General features: G+C 38.7%; 1 protein-coding gene across 1 annotated transcript in view; it reads left to right on the top strand.

Annotated features, from left to right (window-relative positions):
* The first annotated feature begins 8,003 nt into the window (after positions 1 to 8,003).
* GPR149 (G protein-coupled receptor 149) overlaps positions 8,004 to 23,753 on the top strand; it is a 65,410-nt gene continuing 49,660 nt past the window's right edge. Inside the window, exons 1-3 of the mRNA XM_025436152.3 lie at positions 8,004 to 9,606; positions 10,541 to 10,733; positions 15,634 to 16,091. Of these exons, the coding sequence (XP_025291937.1) occupies positions 8,644 to 9,606; positions 10,541 to 10,733; positions 15,634 to 16,091 (1,614 nt within the window). The 5' untranslated portion in view covers positions 8,004 to 8,643. The remainder of the gene's footprint in view (positions 9,607 to 10,540; positions 10,734 to 15,633; positions 16,092 to 23,753) is intronic.

Raw genomic sequence — 23,753 nt, 5'->3', positions numbered from 1 at the left:
TCTTTAAAAATATATAAATAGATTAACAAGTACCCTTCAGAGACAAGAGATGATTTCTTAGATCCTGCTTCTCTCCACTCATGAAGTCTTTGATTACCTCTAAGTTGTTCAGCGACAAAATTTATTTTGAACAAAAGGGGAACACGACAATGTTGAACTTTATCTGAGCCCTTTGTTCCAAGAAAACAGTAATGGTTGAGAAATTCCCACCCTTTATGTTCTGCAAATGATTAAATACAACAGGCCACCATATTCTGGCATTTTTCTGGATAACACTACTTTCAACTTTATCAGTAGTTCCATTGTTTACTCGCCTCTATATGACCCAGTCCCCTTCTTTTTCCTTGAGCTCTTTCTCATTAATGAATAATCTTCCAAGTTCAGTAACCTAAATAAAATAATCTTTAAAAAAATAAAAATTAATATAAACGAGATCAAATGTAATTGACAAATTCAGAACAAATATCTGACCATATAAATGTATTTCCTTTATACACAACAGGCACTTATAAATCCATAATTTTTAACCTAGCACACTGACCAAAAAAATTTTTTTTCATAATGCTCAGTACTGGTGAGAATGTGAGAAAAACAGGTGATCTATATAATATTTGGGTTATGAAACTGTTATTGGTGCAACTTCTTGGTAGGCACATAGTCAAATCTGTCAAAATTTAAAGTGACTTTGTCCCAGCAATTCCAGTGTTAGGAATTTACCTTGTAGATGTACTTATAAAAAGATGCTTTGCTTTGATATATGTACAAGGGTGTTCATTCAATATTATTTTTAGAGCAAAACAATCTGGAAAGAAAACTTACATATTCTTCAATAAGAAACTAATTAATTAGAGCTCATTCATATAGTCAAAAACAAAACAGTTATGTAGTAGGAATGAGACACTGATATGAAGTGATCTCCAAGGTGGTTTGATCCACGAAAAAAAATACCAAAGATGTAAGTAGGACTACATATGTATATATTCCATTTGTGTGAACACAAGAAACTGCTAATGGAATTAACTTTTGTACAGTGAGAGCATAGCTTTCTTTTGTTTTGTTTTGTTTTTCTGCCATCCCTTCACAATTGTATCTAATCCATTTTCAAGTCTGATTTAATGGGTTTCATCTCGAAAGGATGATGAACAAATAAATTTTAAAATATAGAATCTATGTCTATCAATTTGTCTGTATCTCCGACCCCTGAGCTTGCTAGGTTGGCCATATTCCTCCAACCCCAATACCTGCCATCACCAGGACCCCAATGTATCAGCCTAGATACCTCAGGTCTACTATAATCCCCACCCCACTCCCTCACACACACACTCCTTTTTTCTTCCCTCTTTTCTTTTTTTAAATATTTTATTTATTTATTCATGAGAGACGCACAGAGAGAGAGGGAGAGAGAGGCACAGACACAGGCAGAAGGAGAAGCAGGCTCCATGCAGGGAGCCTGACGTGGGACTCAATCCCGGGTCTCCAGGATCAGGCCCTGGGCTAAAGGTGGCACTAAACCACTGAGCCACCGGGCAGCCCTCTACCCTCTTTTCTTTGCACATTTTATTTTATTTCTTTTTTTTTTAAGATTTTATTTATTTAATCATGAGAGACACAGAGAGAGGCAAAGACACAGGCAGAGGGAGAAGCAGGCTTCTTGATGGGAACCTGATGTGGGACTCGATCGCAGGATCCCGGGATCATGACCTGAGCCAAAGACAGACGCTCAACCACTGAGCCACCCAGGTGTCTCTTCATTGCACATTTTAATTTGAGCATCAAATGGGAAATGGTATAACATGCAGAGTGTCTGTTGGTTCTGACCATGTATTGGATATGGAAGGAAAGGAAGGAGGTAAATGCCTCATCACAACTGTTTCCCCTTCATTGTCATCTACCAGAGAGCCCAGAGCTGGTGATGTTTTGAAGATAACTGTCAGTTATGAAGATAAGCATACCAGAGACTCATCATTATTTATTCTAAGCTCTTATGATGCTTTTCATCTGAACCTTTAAAGTTCTTCAGGATAAGTATTATATTCTGTCTATGAAGATAGAGGAGCTGAGCCACAGACAAGATTAAGTGGCTTGTTGAAAGATTCAAAACAAGCCTGATGAGAGTTAGAAATCACATCCAGGTTGTTGGATTCCAGCTTCTCAACCACAGTGACCAGGGAATCGATACCACTTTTCACCTCTGTAGGATTATTATTTTTAAGCCCATATCATGACTGTCTTTCATTCAAGATTTTATATGTCCTTCATAAATAAACTTTCCATTCGATTACACCCAGAAACAGCCCAGAGACACCTCTGTCTTTTCGAAAATGACAGATGAGGAAAAGAAAGAAGGTCGATTTTTATTTCAGTCACTAAATTAGAGTAACATCTTGAATACGTGATTTTGCTTGCATGCTCTGACTCCTCAGTTGTAGAGTTTGGATAAAACTTCACTACTCCTTTGGGAAGTAAGAGTTACTGAAATAATTTCTTTAAAACCCTTGGAGCTCAATGATACTAAATGAAAAGAAACAACAGGAGGCCATCTGCATTATTCTATTTACTGAGTTAGGACCTCAGAAATGTTGCCTCAGGATGTTCTCTTCCCAGCAATCCTTCTGATTTATTGGAGCTCACAGGATGTTTGTTGAAGGAAGAAATCTAGAGAATAAGGCAGAAAAATAAAGCACCTACAGTCCTGCCTCTGTAAGTCAGGGTTCTGTCTCTGGTTTACCAGCATTCAAAAACTAACCCTTTCACTTACCAGCAGTGTGACTTCAGGTGGGTTATTTATTCTCTATGAATCACTTCCTATGTCTGGAAAATGGTGCTAAAACTAATACATCAGAGAATTGTGAAATTGATTAATATATGTAAATAACTCTGAAGAATGTCCAGCACATTTAAGAACTATATAAATGTTAGCCATTGTTATTATTATTACTAATTACATATAAATATATAATTTATTATATAATATCGTATATATTATGTATATTAGAATACACAAGATATGGATATGCTCTCACAAATGAACTAAACATTTTACCAATTTGAGATTAGTTTGCATTAAAATGCTCTTTTAGATAAACCAAGTATTGACAATTTTTTTTCTGTAAAAGGCCAGATATACGTATTTCTGCACAGTGGACTTTATGGACTGCACAGTCTCTGTCACAATTACTCAGGGCTCAACTCTGTTGTTGTAGCTTAAAAGTAAGCACAGGAAGACTTAAATGAATGGGTGTTGTTATAGTCCCTTAAAACTTTACTTATAAAGGCAGACTCTAGCTTGCCAACCTTTAAAATAAACCAAGAAATCTTTCAAAATCATTCTCTTTACTTAATGAAGTAACCTGAGACATCAGTAAGGAAAATACCCTTCCTGCCAAGAAATACAAGATAAAATATATTTCCCATTACCGTGCCACAGATATCATCTCAAGGCAAGACAATGATGCTCCTACAGGGCAGAGTGCTCAGGTGAGAAAGCAAAGCCACAGTACTGAGCACAGAGGAGCCATTCCTAAGGAAATGAGTGGCATTCATTTCACGAAGGACTGTAAAGAGCAACCATTTTTGAGAACACGGTCAATGAAGTTTAGGTACTTAAAGAAAACCTTGAGCATTTATAGATACAGAGACTGAAAAGTTTCTGAAAATACTAAGAAAGTCTAATAAGGAATAAGGAAGCAATGTCCCAGTACACACTAGTGTGGAACAGGAGTAATGGTGGCAGGGGAAGGGGAGGGGTGGTCACATAAAAATTGAGGATCAGAATAACAGTAACTAATTCAAGATGAAAAGAAATCCGGACCAGACCAGAACCAAGAACTAACCTCATGGCTGCTTATACATTTTCATCTACTCCCTATTGAAAAAAAACTAAAAGTTAATATCAGAATTCTTTTGTATATCACTCATAGTGATAGTACTTAGCTCAGGATATTATTCTATCCTTGAGATACCGAAATGTTGGAACAATTTCAACATTTGAAATTGAGACCGTGCAGCTCAAATCGACTACGGGGAAACGAGGTACAGGGGTTCCCCTGCATTACTTCCTGCATTACTAATTTAAGGCTTGTTCAATTTGTTGTACAGAAGCACATTCTAATCCTAGCCATTAAATATTTATTGTATTGAATCTCTCAGAATGAAAGGTTAAGCAGAAGGCAATCTAAGGAAGAAGATAGTATGAAAAATGACTGGATCATAAGCTTCACAAGGGCAGAAAACATAATGCACACTGACCTTTAGACATCAAATAGATGTGGAGCGAATGAATGAAGGTTTATAGTTACCACGTGTAGAGTAGTCAAATATTATTTGTATATATTTTTAAAGCTTTATTTATTTTAGAGAGAGAGTACAAGAGTGAGTGGGGGGAGGGGCAGAGGGAAGGAATCTCAAGCAGACTCCTCGGCTGAATGCAGGGCCCAAGGCAGAGCTGGGGTGGGGGTAGGGGGTGGTGAGGGAGACGTCCCTGCTCCATCTCATGATCCATAAGATCATGACCTGAGCCAAAACCAAGAGTCCAATGCTTAATTGATTAATTAATTAATCTGGATACTTGCTGTAAGTACCTAAACCTCTATGCAGGGAGCCCAATGCAGGACTCGATCCCAGGACCCCAGGATCACACCCTGAGCTGATGGCAGATGCTTAACCACTGAGCAACCCAGATGCCCTGAAGACAGAATTTTAAATAATTGAAGACTAAGGCTTTATTGTAAGTGAGGCAGGGGAAGGAGGTTTACTCATAGGAACGGAGTAAATTTTTTTAAGGCACAAAGGAACCTCTTAGAACTTTCTTTCCAGCCTACTAAAAGTTATACTGGCTATTTGAAAAGTATTGAGTGAGTTTTTAATTTTTTTTTTTAAACTCCAGAGGATATTGTAAAGAACATGAGATCATGACTCAGGGGAGGGCTTACAAGGTTCAAGAAATGCATGTATATAATATATGCATTTATAATATATATTATAAAACATAAAGCTTGGTAGAATGTTGTTAATAAATCAACATTCTGAAAAATGAAACACTTCAAACGTTCTTTCTGAGAAACAAGTCTATGATAATAATATCCATTGGAAGTATTCACAAGCATGAGATGCTAAGAGGGGCTAATTCAAAAATGTATGTCTGTAGTGGGTCAGAATGCAAAGCCAGATTATGATTTTTAAATCCGACTCCACCACTTCCTAACTGTGTGGGGGCAAGAGTATACCTAACCATATTAGGATGAGGCATTATATCCTAGTAAAAAATCAATACCCCAAATCAGCTGACTCACACAATAAATTTTACTTCGCACTCATACAAGGCCTATACTGGTTGCCTCGGCTCTCCAGGGCAGCCACAGTCCTCCAGTCCTCCAGTCTGCCCAACATTCCAGGCTGCCTGACTCTTACACCATCTTCATATTAGTAAGGGCCTCCATTCCACGATGGCAAGGGCAGGGATGGCGAATCCAAGCATCAGGTCTTTAGGCTTCCTCCTTTTATTTTATGACAATATTGATTATTGTGAAGTAGGTAGAAAAGAAAATTGAGATAAAGTTAACCTGGCTTTAAAATTGTATCATCTAATTTTAGAACTTGAAAGGACCTAAAGATACTTCAGTCGAGCTCCCTTATTTTATAGATGTGGAAACAGACATGGAAACAGGAGAGGAGGTATAGTGATTTTTGCCCCAGATTACACAGCCAGCAACGGCAGGGTGTGAGGTCCACATTCAGCTATCGTTCCTAGCTCCATACTGGCTGCCATTCTACCTCCAACCTTTGCGGGTGTGCTAACATTCTTGCCTCTTCTGTCATATTCTAGAGACCAGGGCGACAGGGTGGTTAGGTGCCTCTTTTTCAAATTTGTATTGAATGGAAAACCCCAAACTGATGGTAATGATAGAGGAAATGTCTCCAGGCCTCAAACGGTACTGCAACAGCTATTGTCAATTTCTACTCTTTGTATTTTAATGGTCATACTTATTGTCCAACTCAACAGAAAATCCAAGATTAAATGCCACACTGAAAAGTAGTATTTTGGGCAGCCCGGGTGGCTCAGCGGTTTAGCGCCTGCCTTCATCCCAGGGCGTGACCCTGGAGACCCCGGGATCGAGTCCCACGTCGGACTCCCTGCATGGAGCCTGCTTCTCCCTCTGCCTGTGCCTCTGCCTCTTTCTCTCTGTCTCCTCTCTGTGTATTATCATGAATAAATAATAAAATCTTTAAAAAAAAAAGAAAGTAGTATTTTTGCTGACAGGAGGGAGGAATAGGTCTCAGAAAAAGACACAGAAGAGCATATGCAGAACTTTGAAAAGGATTTTAAAAAGAAAAGTCCTGCTTATCATTTTGTGCTTTCTGAAGCCACGTTATTTTAACATGAAGTTATCCCCAGACTCTTCTAACTGCAAGACCTGCACTGCAGGGCCTATAACATATCAGTAGGGAGGACTGGAGTGCTCAGCTAGCTGCAACAGGCGGGTTTTGTTTCTGTTTGCCGAGAGAAGGGGACATAAAACAACATGTGAAGGTAAGCAAAGTGCCTACTGTGTTTACTGAGGGTCTGGGGGGCAACGGCGAACACCGTCACTTCCCACATGAGCAGATTCAGGTTTAATTCATAGCTCCAGTTACCTCTAAAATAAAAGGAATGATCAGAGTTCTATCACCACGTCCATCCACTTAGGTCATTACCATATCAGCTTCTCCTTCCCTGCTTTCCTTCGGACCCCAGCTCTGTACAGGGAGGGTGGGGGTGAGTGAGGGGTGGGGAACCCTCAGCTCTCCAGGCCAGCCAAGGAGGAATGCTACCCTAAAGCGTTCAGGGAGATCCCTGACCTGAACTGAGACAGTTGGGGATCAAGCCCTAAGGGAAAAGCATTATGCACTTGGGGCGCTTTCTGTTGGCTATTGTTGTTAAACTGTTTCTCTTAGAGAGCAAAACTGGGATGCGGATCCGCATCCAAGCCAGATTTAAAAACAGAGCCTCCCTCCCCGCCCCAGGCTCCAAAAAACACTGACTAGCTGTCTGAGTTGCCTGCCAGTATCAACCAATCGGGATGAGTCTCCTCCAACCAATCGGGAGGAGGCCCTTATTTTTCTTCCTTTCCCTCCTTAGTATATTGGTTGGGGACACTACTTGAGAGGGGACTTTCTATATAAGGGCCTCTCTAGGACCTCGGGGAGGCTAGATTGATGGTGTGTCACCCTTCAGCTGAAGCTGTGGCCCCAATTAAGCCTCTCCTCTGCCTTTGGTTTTGGGTCTGGCCTCCTTTCAGTGGTCGGGCTCAAATACCCGACTCCGCTAACAGAACCACTGTTGCTGCAACTTCTTTGCTAAGTCACTCATCTTGCAAAGCTGACAAGTTTTTGGTGAGGTCAGAGATGCAGTTACTGTATGCCCCACTGCAAATACTCTGGTCAAAAATGCTTTTGTGGGGTCATCGGCCTTTACACCCTACACACAGTCATCGGACTTTATCAGCTAGAAAACATGAGTTATTCAAATGGCAGCTTGCTTACCGGACGACATTGATAGAAAATAGTTACATGCCTGAAGCTAGTATGGATGGCTCTGCCCGAAGATTCTGCAAAAATTCCTTTAGTGTAATGAAGACCATTGTGACATTAAGTATAATATATATATTTTTAAAAAAACAAAGCTGGTACATTCTATTCTTTTAAAACTGGCTCTGAGGCTATTCTTCCTCTGAAGCATTATGAATCAGAGAGGTCTAGATAAGAATAAAATGAAAATCTCTTAGCGTAGTAGCTTGGACCTCTCAAAGATGGTATTTGTCATTCACATCAAGTCTGAGCAAGTATCTGGGCTAGTTTTATATGTCAAAACCACAAAGGAAGGCTCAGCAAGGACATTGTTTCTTGCCTTGCATGAGGCAGGCTGAGAAGATGTACATCATTTTGCTCATACACTGAACTCCCCTCCCTTTTGTTCCTGCTTCTCTCCTGCTTGGAGTTGACTCCTCCTTCCTGCAGCTCCGAGGATCACAGGCTGATTGAAGAACACAGCGGTTTGACGGGGAGCTGTGCTCAGTCTCAGTCTCTCTCTCTCTCTCTCTCTCTGTCTCTCTCCTTTTTGCACGTGTCTCTCTCTGAACCTGCAAAGCTGAAACCTACCTGATAATCTCCCAGCCTTTGAATCCAGCTCTGGAACCAAATGCATCGCCTTCCTGCTCTTAAAAAAGTGAATAGAGTTTGATTACCTCAAGCTACAAGCTGCTTTGCTCCATAAGAAGGACACAAAAGGAGCCAGACATCATTGTTTTTCAGTCTACCCGAGGAGGTTTTTTTGTTGTTGTTGTTTTTTGTTTTGTTTTTGTGTTTTTTCCTTTTATGCCAGAAACTTAATGGTTTCGGGAGCAAGTTTCTGGCTTGCTTGTTTTTAATCGGAGTGTCGAAAAGTTTCTTGCTGAATGCTTTACACGGAACTCAGTTTTTTAAATACGGGTTGAGTCTGATCTAAAGGAGACACGCGTGATCATTTTCTGCTGGACTGACGGGGCAACATCTAGAGGGGAACTTGGTAGGGGAGAATGAGATCTGATTTGCAACGGACAATCATGCTTTCTTCTGACAATAGTCACAGACCCGCTGAAAGGGGGGATTGACTATTAGCCCAAGACAATGTCTGGATCTTCCAGTAACTTGTCAGCAAACGACTCTAGCCTGTGGAAAGGAGGTGGTGATTCGACGGACCTTTTAAGTCTGCCAGGGACTCTGAATATCTATCTCTTCTGCCTGACATGCCTAATGACTCTCGCGGCCCTGGCGGGCAGCATCTACTCGCTGGTGTCCCTGCTGAGGATGCAGACCCGGACGGTCGTGTCCATGCTTGTGGCTTCCTGGTCCGGGGACGACCTCCTGGGCGTCCTGTCGGTGACCATCTTCATGGTCTTGCAGTGGCCGAGCGAGGTCCCTGCGTACTCTCGGCCTCTGTGTGCCACCTCTGCCCTGCTGTACCTGTGCCAGGGCCTCTCGAGCAACTTGAAGGCGACGCTCCTGGTGTCCTACAACTTCTACTCGGTGCACGGGGCGGCGGGGGGCGGGGCGGCCTCCCGCAGGTGCGGCCAGGTGCTGGCCGTGGTGCTGACGGTGTGGGCCGCCAGCCTGGGGCTGTCCGCGCTCCCGCTGTGCGGCTGGGGCGCCTTCGTGCGCACGCCCTGGGGCTGCGGGGCCGACTGCTCCAGCTCCTACGTGCTGCTGCTCTTCGTCGTGTACACTTCGGCCTTCGCACTGCTCGCCGGCCTCTCGGTGCCGCTCACCCACCAGCTGCTGTGCTCGGAGGAGCCGCCCCGGCTGCACGCCAGCTACCAGCACATCTCCCGCGGAGCCTCCACGCCCGGGACCCCTCCGGGCCGGTGCGCGGAGGATGCTGCGGGCTCGGCGCCGCGGCGCCCCGGGGCGCGCTCCCAGGGCCCCCACGCGGCGCCGGGGGCACGGCCGGGGCGGGGGCCGCTGCCCGGAGCCTGCGGGCGCGCGAGCCGGGGGGCCCCCTGCGGCGCCGGGAGCTTCCCCGCGAGCGTGGCGCAGAAGCGCTTCTCCCTGATCCTAGCGCTGACCAAAGCCCTCCTCTGGCTGCCCATGATGGTAAAGGTGCAGCCGCTGCGGCGCGCGGGGGCGTGCGCCGGGGCAGCGGGTCGGGCCGGGCCCGGGACGCGAGAGGCCCACGAGGCGCGCAGCCCCGTCCGCTTGCACCTGCGGCTCGCTCGCTCGCCCTTGGAGACGCACCTGCAGGAAGGCAGCTCCTCCTTGCGCCTAAGGCTTCTCGCTTCCAAACTGGGGAGGGGTCGTGGTGGTGGTGGTGGGGGGGGGAGGCAGGGAGCGCTTCGGGGCGCGGGACACAGTCTTCCCCCCATCCATCCCGGTGGTGGCCGGGGGTGTTCTCCTCTCTTCTGGCAATAGCTGGGAATATTCAGAAAAGAAGGGAGGTAGTAAAAGTCGTTCCCCACCCACCCCGGTCCTGCCTTTTTCTCCACTCCATTCCTGCCGAGTAAGGACGCCGCCCATCCTCAGCAAGGGGGAGAGATTGGAGAGGCGTGATCTGAAGTAGAAACAGAAGACAGGGACCAAACAGGGGTTTCTGTTCAAGCCTTCAGGAGGGAGCCCAGTATTGGTGTGGGGAGGTGGCGCCCTGCTGTGACAAGCAGGCTGGGGACGGGGAGGGGGGAGGTGAGGGCCCAGGGATGTGACAAAGGCCATCTGGAGGACCGGGTGCAGGTGTCCAGTTCGTCTGCCTCTTTTCCTCGTAGTGTCCCCAGCATTGTAAAGTGTGCTTCCCTGAAGAGACCTGAGGCAGCAGGGGGCACAGACCTGGCACCCAGAGGGCAGAAACCATCCTGTGGTCTAAATCATCCGGCCTCATCCCAAGGGATCCCAGTGGTCCACCACCAAAACAGAGCTTCTGGCTCTCAAGCAGGAAGGGAGCCTGGAGAAGAGGGCTGGGGCAGCATGCTTGGGGGAAAGACTTGGCAAAGTGGAAAATTTTATCCTGGGATAGGTCTGAAGCTCTTTGCCTTTGCAGATTCACATGATGGTTCAGCACGTGCTGGGGTTTCAGAGCCCTCCCTTCGAGACGCTCAGCTTTCTACTAACCCTGCTGGCCACCACTGTAACCCCAGTGTTTGTCTTGTCCAAACGCTGGACCCACTTGCCCTGTGGCTGCATCATCAACTGTAAGCAGGACGCCTATACAGTGGCATCGGATGGGGAAAAAAGTAAGTCCTTGACAGTGTGGAGGTTGGGAGCAATAAGCATACAGTCAAACACAGAAAAGTGGGCTGTTGAGAAGTTGTCTGAGTAGTGAATGACGAATCCAAGGACAGATGGAAATGGTAAAGTCAAGAAATTATAATGTGAAACAATTCTTAGCACAGTGCGGAGATAAGTTTTAAAGGAGGCAGGTTTAAAACAACTCTGTAAAGTGCTAGGACATCGAATAATTATTTTGGGGGAAGAAAAGAAAGAATTTATTCAGCACAGCATGAAGTCAACAAGGCCCTTAGGAGTCATATCCATCCACCTTAGTTCTTAGCCCAGAGAAGAAAATAGATTCCTTTCCCAAGTCTACATATGAGAAGCCTGCATCTGAAAAGAGATTAACTCTTTGAGGTGTTAAAAACACATTATCTGACAGCCCATTATTATTTTTTAATGGTACAGAATTTTTATTCTTTTCCTTCTCGTATTCTTCCAGGGTTTTTAGAAAGTTTTCAAAGGAGAGTGCCTCAAAACAGTTCAAAAATTTTAAAGGGCATCTGGCTGGCCCAGTTGGTAGAGCACATGACTCTTGATCTCAGGATCTTGAATATGAGCCCCACATGGAGGGTAGAGAGATTACTTAAAATCTGAAGAAAAAAAAAAGACAAAAAGAAAGTAACTTTTGTAAGTGTATGGCTCTGCTTTCAGAAAACACAAAAAAATTCTCAGTTTCAAGAAGGGAAAATGTGACAGATTTGTCTATGTATGTTCATGTATGAATATAGCCATGCTAATTACAAACAAACAACAAAAACAACAACAAAAATTATGTTCTAAAGAGTATACGTAGAATGGGAGTGGGGTCAATTATGAAACTCTCTAGAGTGTGAAGTTCTCATACTGAGGCAGGAACAGTTGAGGAATGACCCTTTATTTTGACTGTGCCAGGAAGAAAAAGGATATTCGTTTGTCATTCTAGACAAAAGATAGGATGGTCTACCATTTAATAAACCTAAAAATGCATGAATGTTTGCTGAATTACTGTTCCATTTATTATCCTTTGGTCAGAATAAGCAAATATATCACTCTTTAACAGAGAGAAAAGAAAGGTAAACAAAATAGTTCATCTCAGACTATTTCAGAGATACAGAAAGTGGAGAATATTAAAGTATATTCTGCAATCAATTCTACAACAGGGTTATTTTATAAACATCAATTAATCATGAACTGGTCATTTTCCATGTATTGGTTACATTTAAAATGTAATATGTCTAGATAACTTTTCAAGTGACCAGAAGATTTCTTTAGTTTTAAGGACACTGTAAAGCTTTTTTTTTTTTATTAATAGTTGCCAAATTCATCTAGGTCTTTAAAATAAAATAACTATGGAACTTATATAACAAGTATGTGATTCTGGAGATTAATATCTGGAGCAACAGTGACACAGAAAATTAGTAATAAATCCCATTGAGCCCCATCGAACATACATAAAAATCATTTACAAGCCTGGAAGTTCTAACATTCTATCAAATGTTAACATTTGACTACTACATTAGTGAACCAGCATTGTCTTATAGTATTTAAAGTTGTGAGAGAGACGATGAAAGTCCAATGTCAGAGAAAATGAAAAGTCTTAGGGAAGTGACATAGGGAGTCATTTTAAGAAGTAAGGGACACCTATATCAGAGCTGAAAACAAAACAACGCAAGAGACCTATCACCGCAAATGGCCTAGGAAGTAATTCAATCTTGTACTGCACAAGACAGAAGAGCCTACGGCAGGCTGGAACAATCAATCATTACATTAATATACGATGTTTGAAAATAAAACCATGCCTTTTCAAGAGCAAAATAATATCTTCCTCCAAATTTACCATCCCTCTTATTTCTGTTTAAAATTTCAAGGAATAAATTCCCTGAAACGTGTAGGTTTATACAAAGACACATAGCTTTAAGAATCGAACATTGTGAGAAACATTACTCTAAAATGCCTGTGGTCCAAATGGTTCCATTCTCTTTTATGATCCCAGGTCTCCCCACAGGGAAATTCTGAGAACAAGAATGATATGTTTTCATTGTCTGAGAACCCATCATATATTTTCCTATTGCTAGGATGACACGAGAACAAAATTGCAAAATCCCAAAAATGATCATCCTCAAATAGGCAAGTGCCTAACCAAATGCCTTGATTCTTTGGGAATATGGCTCCAGTTTTACATTTCAGCTCTTTCTCCTTAACAAACTAAGATTCCCCCTTTTACATTCTTTGTCAGTGAACTCCAGAAGCAAGGAAGCTTCCTAATTAATATCTGCTATAGGTTCATTTTGCAGAATGTAAATATTTACATTTACAGAAATTGTAAATATAATTCTACATTTCAGCTTTAGTGAATGGAAATGGAGAGACATGCAATCAAAAGAAAATGCATGTCAGTAATGGGAAATACTTTGCAGATTAATAATTCTCTCCTGTTTCTAACATAAGCCTGTATTACTAATGTCTCAAAACAAAGGTGTTAAAAAAATGATTTTAACACAGAGGTCTCAGGTGGAAGACATATGGGATAGATGTGGCTTTCACAATCATTTTGTTTACATGAAATGCTGTTTCCTTTTTTAATTAAACAGTTAAACAGGTATTCAGTCTTTATTTTATTTTAAACAAAATCAAAGTGTCTGCTAGGTATCATTCTGAAGAATTATTTATTTTTGTAAGCTGATATAATTACTTATGTCTAAAAATGCAATTAGCAAGATATGGTTAAAAGCAAAAGACTAAAGCTGATTCATGTTTGGTCCAGGGTTTAGCCTTCAGAACAAATACAAGATTACATTTTTTTTAAAAGTATAGTATAGTATAGACTTCAAAAGATCCTGATTGTGTTCTGACAGTCCTTAAGTTTCTGGTAAGTTATTAGTCAAACATTGTCAACTGTTACACTGTTATGACCTATTATCTCCATTAATTACCTTAGTCAGAAATTTACCTTTAGTTCTCCCATGCGTCTAATTAGCAGTAAAACAATTTCACATACAGGTTGGTAACTCCAATTCTAGAATCAGTTGGCTTTTAAATTCAAAACCCTTTACCAGTTAAGTAATCTTAAGTAGGTTTCTTCTACCAGCCTCAGTTTTCTCAACCGTAAAACAGAATCAATAAGCCTTTTCTTATGTAGGGTTGTTGCCCATTAAACGACAAGACCCATGTGCATAACTTAGCCCTGGAGTTTCCTGCTTCTGCATGTCATAATTGCGCTCCCCCCTCAGAGCCTAACTCAAACTACCTCTTCCACTTCATGACATGGAGATTCCCCATTGACAGTATGCACACTACTTCGAAAACATTACTCACTTTTGCTTTACATATTTCATAATTATAACATACAGCTAATAAGGTACATAGTTGGAAACATCAATTTTATTGTTATATGTTAAAGGTGGGATTTATGTGTTTTTGTTTGCCTACTGTCTTTGAATTGACGATTTGCCACTTTGTATCTTTTTTAGAGAAAAGGGAAACCCATCCATAATTAATACATCCTTTTAGTTCCTTCAACTTTCACACTGTTGAAGTAAGTTAAAAATCCCAATTTAATTTTACTGGACATATTAGTAGAAAAAAAAGTAAGTAGAACTATACATAAAAGTATATTTTAAAATATTAACTATGTTTCTACTTTTCCATTTTCTTTGGACAGAAATTCTTGTTTGTGTTGTGGCTCAAACAATGAATGTTTTAAACACTCAAATAATGAATGCTACCTCTAAGTTCTATTATCACTTAGTGGAATTGCTTTGTAAATCTTCAGTAGTGGGAAAATTTTAGTAATAGAATCAGCATGTGAATGGCACTAGGATATATTGTAAAATGAATCAAATTTTTTCTGTTGTTCCCATAGAATTTTATAGTTTTTCATAGATTTTTCCACCAAGGATAGCTAAATGTCTGGTATATGACAGCTATCTAAGAAGAAAAATACTTTGAAATGAGCCATATTTTGAAAGATGAAAACCAAAACATTAAATTGCATTTTGTCTACCACCTTAATACATAAAATGATCCAATATTTTATTACATTCACACATAAAAATTGTGTCATTTTCTGTCACATTCTCACTTGTTATTCTACTAAGAATTTGTACCATATCTACTAACTAGTAGTACTTTACTAGAATAGCATTACATTTCGCTTGGTTTAAACCATAAAGAGTTTTATGCACTCCTGCTAAATTCACCTTGTATTAATCAGGTTTAGAGACATGCTGTAAAGTGCTTTAGATCACAAAAATATAAATCTATTCATTATTTTTTACAACTTATTACAAATTTATTTGTATCAGAAATACATATGCTATTTTAAAAAGTTTAAAAACCATATTGTGGCATTTTCTAATTTTTAATGTATGCATTTATAAACATATAAATGGAAGTGTCATACATCAAAATATTTAACACAGTCATTTCTGTTGGTGATATTGTCAGCTGAATAACTTATATAATATTAAGACCTCAACAATTTCCAACAAAGTAGTTTATAAACAATATCTTTTATCACCAAATAAAGAAATATATAGATAATTGGTAAACTGAGAAAGTTAAAACTAAATATATGTGAGAATTTCCTAATTTATGGTTAAATTATTGTTCATTAAAACTTCTCTGAAAACTGCAGCATTCTTGGAATTGTAAATATTTTAAGCCCGTCATTGTGCAAGTGAGAAAATTTAGGCCCAGAGTGATGACACCTTGGATTTATAAGATTTAATTACTTTGCATAATTGGCAGGAAATGAAGGTAGTTTTTAAATTCATAGTAATCAGTTTGGATGCACTTTCTTATTCTTATTCACTATGTACACCCAATTATTGTTTATAGCTACCTTCCTAACCACGGGACTTTCCTTTTGCTTTTACGTAGCCAAGAGGAGAGGCTTTGAATTCAATCTATCATTCCAACGGAGTTATGGGATTTATAAAATAGCACATGAAGATTACTATGATGATGATGAAAATTCTGTATCCTATCACAATCTCATGAATTCTGAATGCAAAACTGCAAAAGACTCTCAGAGAGACACTCACAGCATCTTCAATGCCATAAAAGTGGAAATCAGCACTGCACCCTCCCGGGACAGCTCCATACTAAAAGGGATCAACAAATGTACCAATACTGACATGACCGAGGCTGAGCAGGATTGCCACGGTGAGAAGAGCGTTGATCCATTGCTTTCTGAAAAAACGGGACATGATGCTAACTATGAAGAAACCACCTTTCTGGAAGGGCCAGAAAGAAGACTTTCTCATGAGGAGAGTCAGAAACCAGACCTTTCAGACTGGGAATGGTGTAGGAGTAAGTCAGAAAGAACTCCTCGTCAGGTACAGTAAAGGCTGTTCTTTCTGTCAAATTAAAAATGAGACCAAATACGATAGGCATGAAAAAAAAAAAAACAATGATCAGTTGTTTATTTCATTCAATCAAGTCTAAGGTTAATTTCACTTGCTTTAAGTTCCATAATATTAAATTTTATTTCAAGGTATTCTTTGGAGGGACTTTTAAATTTTTTAAGTTCTACATTTCCAGTCAAAATCTGTATATTTTGGGATTGGCAGAGCTAACCAGGCTCTTGAGAAGGTTAGAGCTTTCTAGTTTAACCTCAAGTAATCTGTCAAAATTCAGACTAGCCTCTCAGAACTTGTTTCAAGTTAGTTAACTTGCATGCTTTATTTTTCCCTCTTCCACCCAAAAAAAAGTATTTCACAAGTGCCCAAGGGAAGTTTTCTTTTTTACCATAAAGGAAAATATTTATACAGCTAGTGGTGAGGAGGGTAGTCCTGCTGCAACTATACTAGATAGCTTGCCTATTAGTCTTGCTAGAACTAGTCCCTCCAGTATTCAACAGGGGGAAAAAAATAAAGATCTGTTCCAGAATATATCCAAGTGAGCCCTTGCAAGCTCTGCTAAATGTCCTATCCCTTTAAGGATAGAAGAATGGCTTTATGTTTTATAAAACTGAAAAGAATTTGCACCTTAATTTCATCCCATTTTCTCCTAGGTTTCAGCCTGCCTAGAATGATGAGAGATACTTCTTATTTTATTGAAACTGTAGTGTAATATTGATATGAGATTGTTCTTTACTCCAAAATCTCATATCTGGTAATTAAAATTGCTTTGGCTTCCCACACCACTGATTTACTAGAAAGATGAGCTGTTTTCTGCCAGATTCAATTGAAATCAAAGTCCACTTGTCAAATCAAAGTCATAATTCCAAAAATATGTGCAAAGAATACTACATTTATTGACCAAAATATGACCATATAACACCAAGTATGAATATGGGCAGAGTACTCTGAGATTTCCTTTATTCTCAGTGATAATTAAAGCTACTAGTCCTACTCTTAATATCGTTTAAAAAGTAAGTTGGACAATAAAACAAAATATACAAAATATATTATTAAAAATAATTATTCATACAATTTAGTGATTAGGTATTTCAGAAAAACATCACTAAATATTTGCCACAAATTACAAGATAATATGAAAATGTATTATTGACTGGACACAATGCTCAGTATTTTTAGAACAAAATGGTACCCCAGCTAAGAGGAAAATCCTTACAGTCTCATTATCAATTTGTTCCTGAATAATATAAACCTCCTGGTTTTCTTGCACTTAAGAATTGTTAAGTAATACTCATGATGAAATGTTTTGTGTGTGTGTGTCCATGATGTACACACACCAATAACTTGCAACTACCTTGGTGTGCTACTCCTCTATCCCATCCCCATGCTTACCCCTTAGGGATTACGGTTATCCTGAATCTTGCTCATGCTTTTTTATTTTATTGTTTTATCACAAGTGAATGCATTTCTAACACAGCATATTATTTAGTTTTGCTTATTTTGAGCTTTCTAAAGATGGCATCATACTGTACCTAATCTTCTGGGATTTGGTTTTTTCCCCACTCGACATTACTTTAAATGACTCCATTTTTTAATGTATTTTGTTAAAACATTGGGGATTATTATTAAAATATCAGAAATATAGTCCTCATTTAAAAGTATTGATTATAGTTTGGAGAGTATAATCAATTAACTACCCTAGAAACTTGTGAAAGGATCAGACACTTTACACAATAATATACTGTACCTTGAGCATAATGAAATACAACTTACCCACAAACCTCTATAAATAAAAAAAATAAATGATATATAGAAAGAACTAAATTTTGATCAAACCAGATCAAGTATCAATCGACACCTTTCAACTATAACGATTTGCTGAAGTATTAATATTTTAACATCTGCAAAGAACAAGTAGTTCAGAAAACTGACCTAAAATGGTGGTTATAAAAAAAATGATTGGTGATAAAATAGAGAAAATTCAGGAAAGATAAAAATCTATATTTTGGGGACTGAAATTAAATGAAATACTATAATAAATTTTCAAGCAGCAGTAAGAAATCCTTAAATTATAGGCTGATGTTATTGACATGACTTGCCTTTGGCAAAACTGCCTCTGGACTTTAAGGTTAACATGTAACCCAAATACATTTAGGGCTTAAAAGCTTCTGATAACTTTTCCATGACCAAAGACAGGTTTTAACCGGCCACCTATTCTTCACCAGCAGATACTTCATGGGAGTAGACGGTGACTTAGCACTTTCATGTCATCATCCTTTTCCTCCAACTTCTCTGCTCTATGTATCTTAAAGTGGTACATTACACTGCAGTAGACACTGCAGTAAGTTTATAAAAATACTATCTCTTTTGATTTCCCATGGCTGTACTTTAAATATTTAGGCTCAATCTATCAGTTTGTATTTAATTGTTGTACAATTTATAGTGTGTTCTTTGTTCTTAGGCTTAAAAAAAGCAAGTTTGATTTAAAATCTATTTAGTGATCCTTATTTTCTTTTTTTTTTTTTGATCCTTATTTTCTTTTGACAATACATGTTGCTTAATTTTTTATTAGAGTTTATGTTAGTAAACGAATTCTCATTGTATTTTGTTGAAAATCCTGGAAGGAGTGAAAGCATTAGGTAAGGTTAAGGTGTAAAGAAGATGGCAGTAGTAGAATGGCTTCAGCAGGTTTAATTGTGATCTACTAAAATGTATCAGAGTGGGAAGTGCTTGTAAAACTAAAATTCAGTGTTAAATTTAACCATACAATTACTTCTTTTTGGATCCCTAGTAGGTAGAGTCCCAAGAAGTTTGCTATTAAAATGTTCATTACAGGACAGCCCAGGTGGCTCAGTGGTTTGGCGCTGGCTTCAGCCCAGGGTGTGATCCTGGGGTCCTGGAATCGAGTCCCACGTTGGGCTCCCTGCATGGAGTCTGCTTCCCCCTCTGCCTGTGTCTCTGCCTCTCTCTCTGTGTGTCTCTCATGAATTAATAAATAAAATCTTAAAAAATGTATTCATTAAAAAATAGTTAGAAATGTCAGAGCTCTTCAGTTACAAAGTTTTACTCTGGTAGCCATGATTTGACTGTTCCTGAAAAGAAACAGTTATTTTCCAGAACCTAAAAGTTTTTTTTCATCTGTGAATAAAGGACATTTGGCATATGAAATAATTTGGTGGCTTGTGGGTAATCACTCTAATTTTCTCTTCTAAAACAAAGCCCATCAAGAAAAGCCATTTTCTTTTCTTTTAATATGTTGTCTTAAAGCTCTAGAAACTCTTTTATTATAAAAAATCAGAAACAAAGATGTGCTGTAACTATGTCACTCCATCCCCTTTTTAATCCATTCATCAAAGCATCTGAAAGATGAATAGTCATCCACTATGCCAGGAAAATACAGGAAAATAGAGTCTGTAACAATCATTCTCAAATGAGAGGCCAAGCAGGGGGAAGTGATTACATTTGAATTAGCTACACAAACCACTTAGCATAAGGATGGATAAACAAACAAGAACTAACTTTAAAGTCACCTGAGCATCAAAGAAATTTTACTCTCATGTTAAGGAAAATGTTTTAACTATCTAAAAATAGTTTTACAAATCAAAGTTGTGTTTTCTATCAGAGTGACACAGCAACTTTGGTTCCTATAACTTTTAAATATTATTATTTCTTTAAATAATTTTCATAAAGAACTGTGGAAACCAAGTCAAACTAGATTATTCTGGGTTCTTTAAATTAGAGCTTCTCAAATTTTAATGTGCAAATAAGTCAAATGGAGATCTTGTTAAAATATAGATCATGACTGAGTAAATCTGAGATGGGTTCCAAGATTCTGCATTTCTGACAAAACCCTAGCTGATTCTGGTAAAAATAAAAAGTCCCAACCCAGACCTACAGAATCAGAATCCCCCTGCCCCCGTTGGTTCAAATGAACATCAAAATTTAAGCAGCTGCATTAGCATCCAATCACTAGGAGATAAATACTAGTTTAAAGGGAAGGGCAAAATCAATTCTTTCCATTTACTATATGCCTCATAAAGTAAAATAAGACTGGAAGAAAATACTCCAATACAGTAGGGTCCCTCTATCTGTGGGCAATGTGTTCCAAGACCCCCAGTGGTTGCCTGAAACTGCAGATAGCACTGAACTCTACAAATACTATATTTTTTCCTATACAAACATACCTAGATACAGTCTAATTTATCAGTTAGGCACAGTAAGAGATTAATAATAACCAAAAATAGAAAAATTACAATAATATATTGTAATCAAAGTTATAAGAATTTGGTCACTCTCAATTTCAAAATATCTTCCTGTGATGATGTGAGATGATGAAATGCGACATGATGAGATGAAGTGAGTTGAGTGACATAGGCTTTGTGATGCAGCGTTAGGCTACCACTAACCTTCTGATGGTATCTCAGAAGGATTATCTGCTTTTGGACTGTGGTTGACTGCAGGTAACTGAAACCACAGAAAGTGGTATCTGGATAAGTGAGGGGCCTACCTCTCCTAAAAACAGTGCATCTTCTCTTTTCTCTTTTTTTAAAGTATTTATTCATTCATGAGAGACACAGAGAGAGAGAGAGAGAGGCAGAGACACAGGCAGAGGGAGAAGCAGGCTCCATGTAGGGAGCCCAATGAGGGACTCGATCCCGAGACTCCAGGATCAGGCCCCAAGCCGAGAACAGGCGCTTAGGCGTCTGAGGCACTGAGGCACCCAGGCATTCCCATTTTCTCTTTTCATTAAAAAAAAAAAATTAAAAAATTAAATCAGGCATAAAAAATATTAGTGTTTCCTGTGACACTGTTAACTTAATAACTGCAAATGCTTAAACCTGTTCTCTGAGTAGTTTTTCACATTTTTAACTGAAGTGACCAAAGGAGAAAAATTCACTTATCACCTTCTATTTGTAGCCTCAAGTAACACAAATAATTCTCTGGAGTATAGATAGTTTATATTTAGCTACATCCATTTGTTAGAGCAGTTAGTCCATTACTCACTGTTACATTGCTTTCTTAAAAAAAAAAAAAACATTTATAACCTTTATTGTTTTGTAATGACAAAGTAATATAATTATTGTAGGAAATTTAGAAATTGCTGATAAGCAAAGAAAAAAACACCCAATTCCAACCACCCGAAGTTAACTACTGTTTACATTTTATCATATAAAACTTCAGGCTCTTCCCCATGCATATATTTTTATTTTTGACAAAAACAGGATCAGGCTGCAAAAGCATGCATATGCATATACATATATGCATGCCTTTCTTTGCATAAGAGTATAATTTCCACCTGCTTTAAATTGTTCAAGCACTTTCTGAGATTATCTAGTATAGTTTAGAATGGCTGTTTGCAGTGCAGCTGAAAGCTCATCCATGAATGCAAATTCATTCTCAAGTATTTAAAGTCTTGAAAGTGGAAGCTAAGGGGGTTTTGTTGTAAAACCACTTCAAATATTTCATAACAAATTTGTAATCCTCACAACATGTATCATTTGCTGAACTGAAGTAAAACTCAGCTAAGTTTAATTGTTGACTTTCTCAAAATTCAAGGGGGCTACCATTGGATCAAAGCTTGTGTGGAATCTTATAATTCACCTTTTAAACTAAGAATTTTGTTGACATTCTCAAAAACGCCTCATGGTTTAAGGAGACCTTAAAAGGCTACGTATTGGAGCTTCCCAGTTACGGCTCAAATCTCTTCTATAACCTCCTACTGAATAGTTTCCCTTCCTTGAATGCAAATGCCTGGAAAGTCACTATACTTTTTAAACTTTTTAGTGTGAACTAATTTTAGACTTACAAAATAGCTTCAAAAATGGTACAGAAAGTTCCTCTTTTTTTTTACATTTAAAAATTTTATTTAAGTTCAATTAATGAACATATAATGTATTATTGGTTTTAGAGGTAGAGGTCAGAGATTCATCAGTCTTATAGAATACCAAGTGCTCATTACATCATGTGTCCTCCTTAATGTTCATCACCCAGTTACCCCCTCCCCCTTCCTCCTTTCCTCCAGGGACCCCTAGTTTGTTTCATAGGATGAAGAGTCTCATGGTTTGTCTCCCTCTCTGGCTTTGTCTTGTTTTATTTTTTCCTCTCTTCCCCTATGGATGGAACTAGAGGGTATTATATACTAAGTGAAATAAGTCAATCAGAGAAAGACAATTATCATATGATCTCATGCATATGTGAAATTTAAGAAACAAAACAGAGGATCATGGGGTACAGAGAGTTTTAATATATCCTCCATTTGGCTTCCACTAATGTTAACATGGTATTTGACAATAATGTAATTATCAGGAAATTAGCAATTAATTCATAGACCTTATTTCAATTTTGCCAGTTGTCTTGCTTATATCTTCTTTTTGGTCCAGAATCTAATTCCAGATCTCATAGTGCATCAGTTGCTATGATTCCTCAGTCTCTTCTAACCCGTAGCAGTTCTTCAATCTTGTCTTTTATGACTGATGCTTTTAGACTACTGGCTAGTTTGTTTCTGGAATATCCTTCAATTGTGTTATGTTTTCTATTGATTAAATTGAAATTATGCATTTTTGGCAAGAGTACCACAGAAGTGATGTTTGCCCTTCCCAGCTCATCAGATCAAGAGGTACATGATGTTGATATGTCTTATCATGGTGATTTTTGTAAAGGTGGTATATTCCAGGTTTCTCCATGTAAAGCTACTATTTTTCCCCTTATAATTTATAAGTATTTTATGGGGAGATGACATTATGAAACTATGCAAATATTCCATTTCATGTATACTTTTGTCCACTACTTTCAACATTAATTGATGAATCTTGCTTGCAATGATTATATGAAGATAATTTTTCTATATCATTTCTTCTATATTTATTATTGAAATCCTCCTGTAAGAAAACGCTATCTCTTCCCCTTTGTTTGCTTACTTATTCATGTCATTTTGGGCTCAAAGATTTTGTTTTAATCTAGAAGTTATAAGCCATACTATTCACTATTCCTTATTTTGTTACTCCAGTTGTCCTACTATTGACTATTGGAAGCTCTTTCAGGATGAAGCCAGATCCATCCAGTGTCCTATCCTCATCTTTCTTACTTTCTAGCAGTACAAAAGATTCCAGCCTCATCTTGTATTATTACTGACCCATCCTTAGAATCAGCTATTTTTTCAGGGAGTTTTGGTTTCTTTTATTGAAAAATGGTATTTAGAAACCAACATTGGATTCTAGGTATGCTCATTGCTACTGGAGTTTCTTGCTTTTAGACTTTGTTGGGCAGATCTAGGAAACAGATAGATGTATACTCATGTACACATCTATATTTCTATAACAGTCTCTCTGTCTAAATAATTTAATACTATGAGTTTGTACTGATAAATTCCAAGTCCAATCAAATACCATAGGATTCATTCGTGCCTTTCCCTTTTCTTGTTTGTTATTTCTTTTTCTGACAGCGAGGCAACTGGCTCTCACTCTCCACTAATGTATTTAGGTATTTGGTCAATTCTGGTATACATATAAAGTAGTCTAAAAACTGTAAACCTACACTCTAGTGAGGAAAAAAAAAGTATTGACTAGAGTATAATAATTTTGTATAGTTTTTTTTATGTTTAACCTTACAGTTTATGGCTAAAATACAATCTCTCCCATT

The sequence above is a fragment of the Canis lupus genome, chromosome 23, assembly GCF_003254725.2.
Source record: "Canis lupus dingo isolate Sandy chromosome 23, ASM325472v2, whole genome shotgun sequence".
NCBI classification, from domain to species: Eukaryota; Metazoa; Chordata; class Mammalia; order Carnivora; family Canidae; genus Canis; species Canis lupus.
This window is presented reverse-complemented; position numbering and strand designations above follow the sequence as displayed.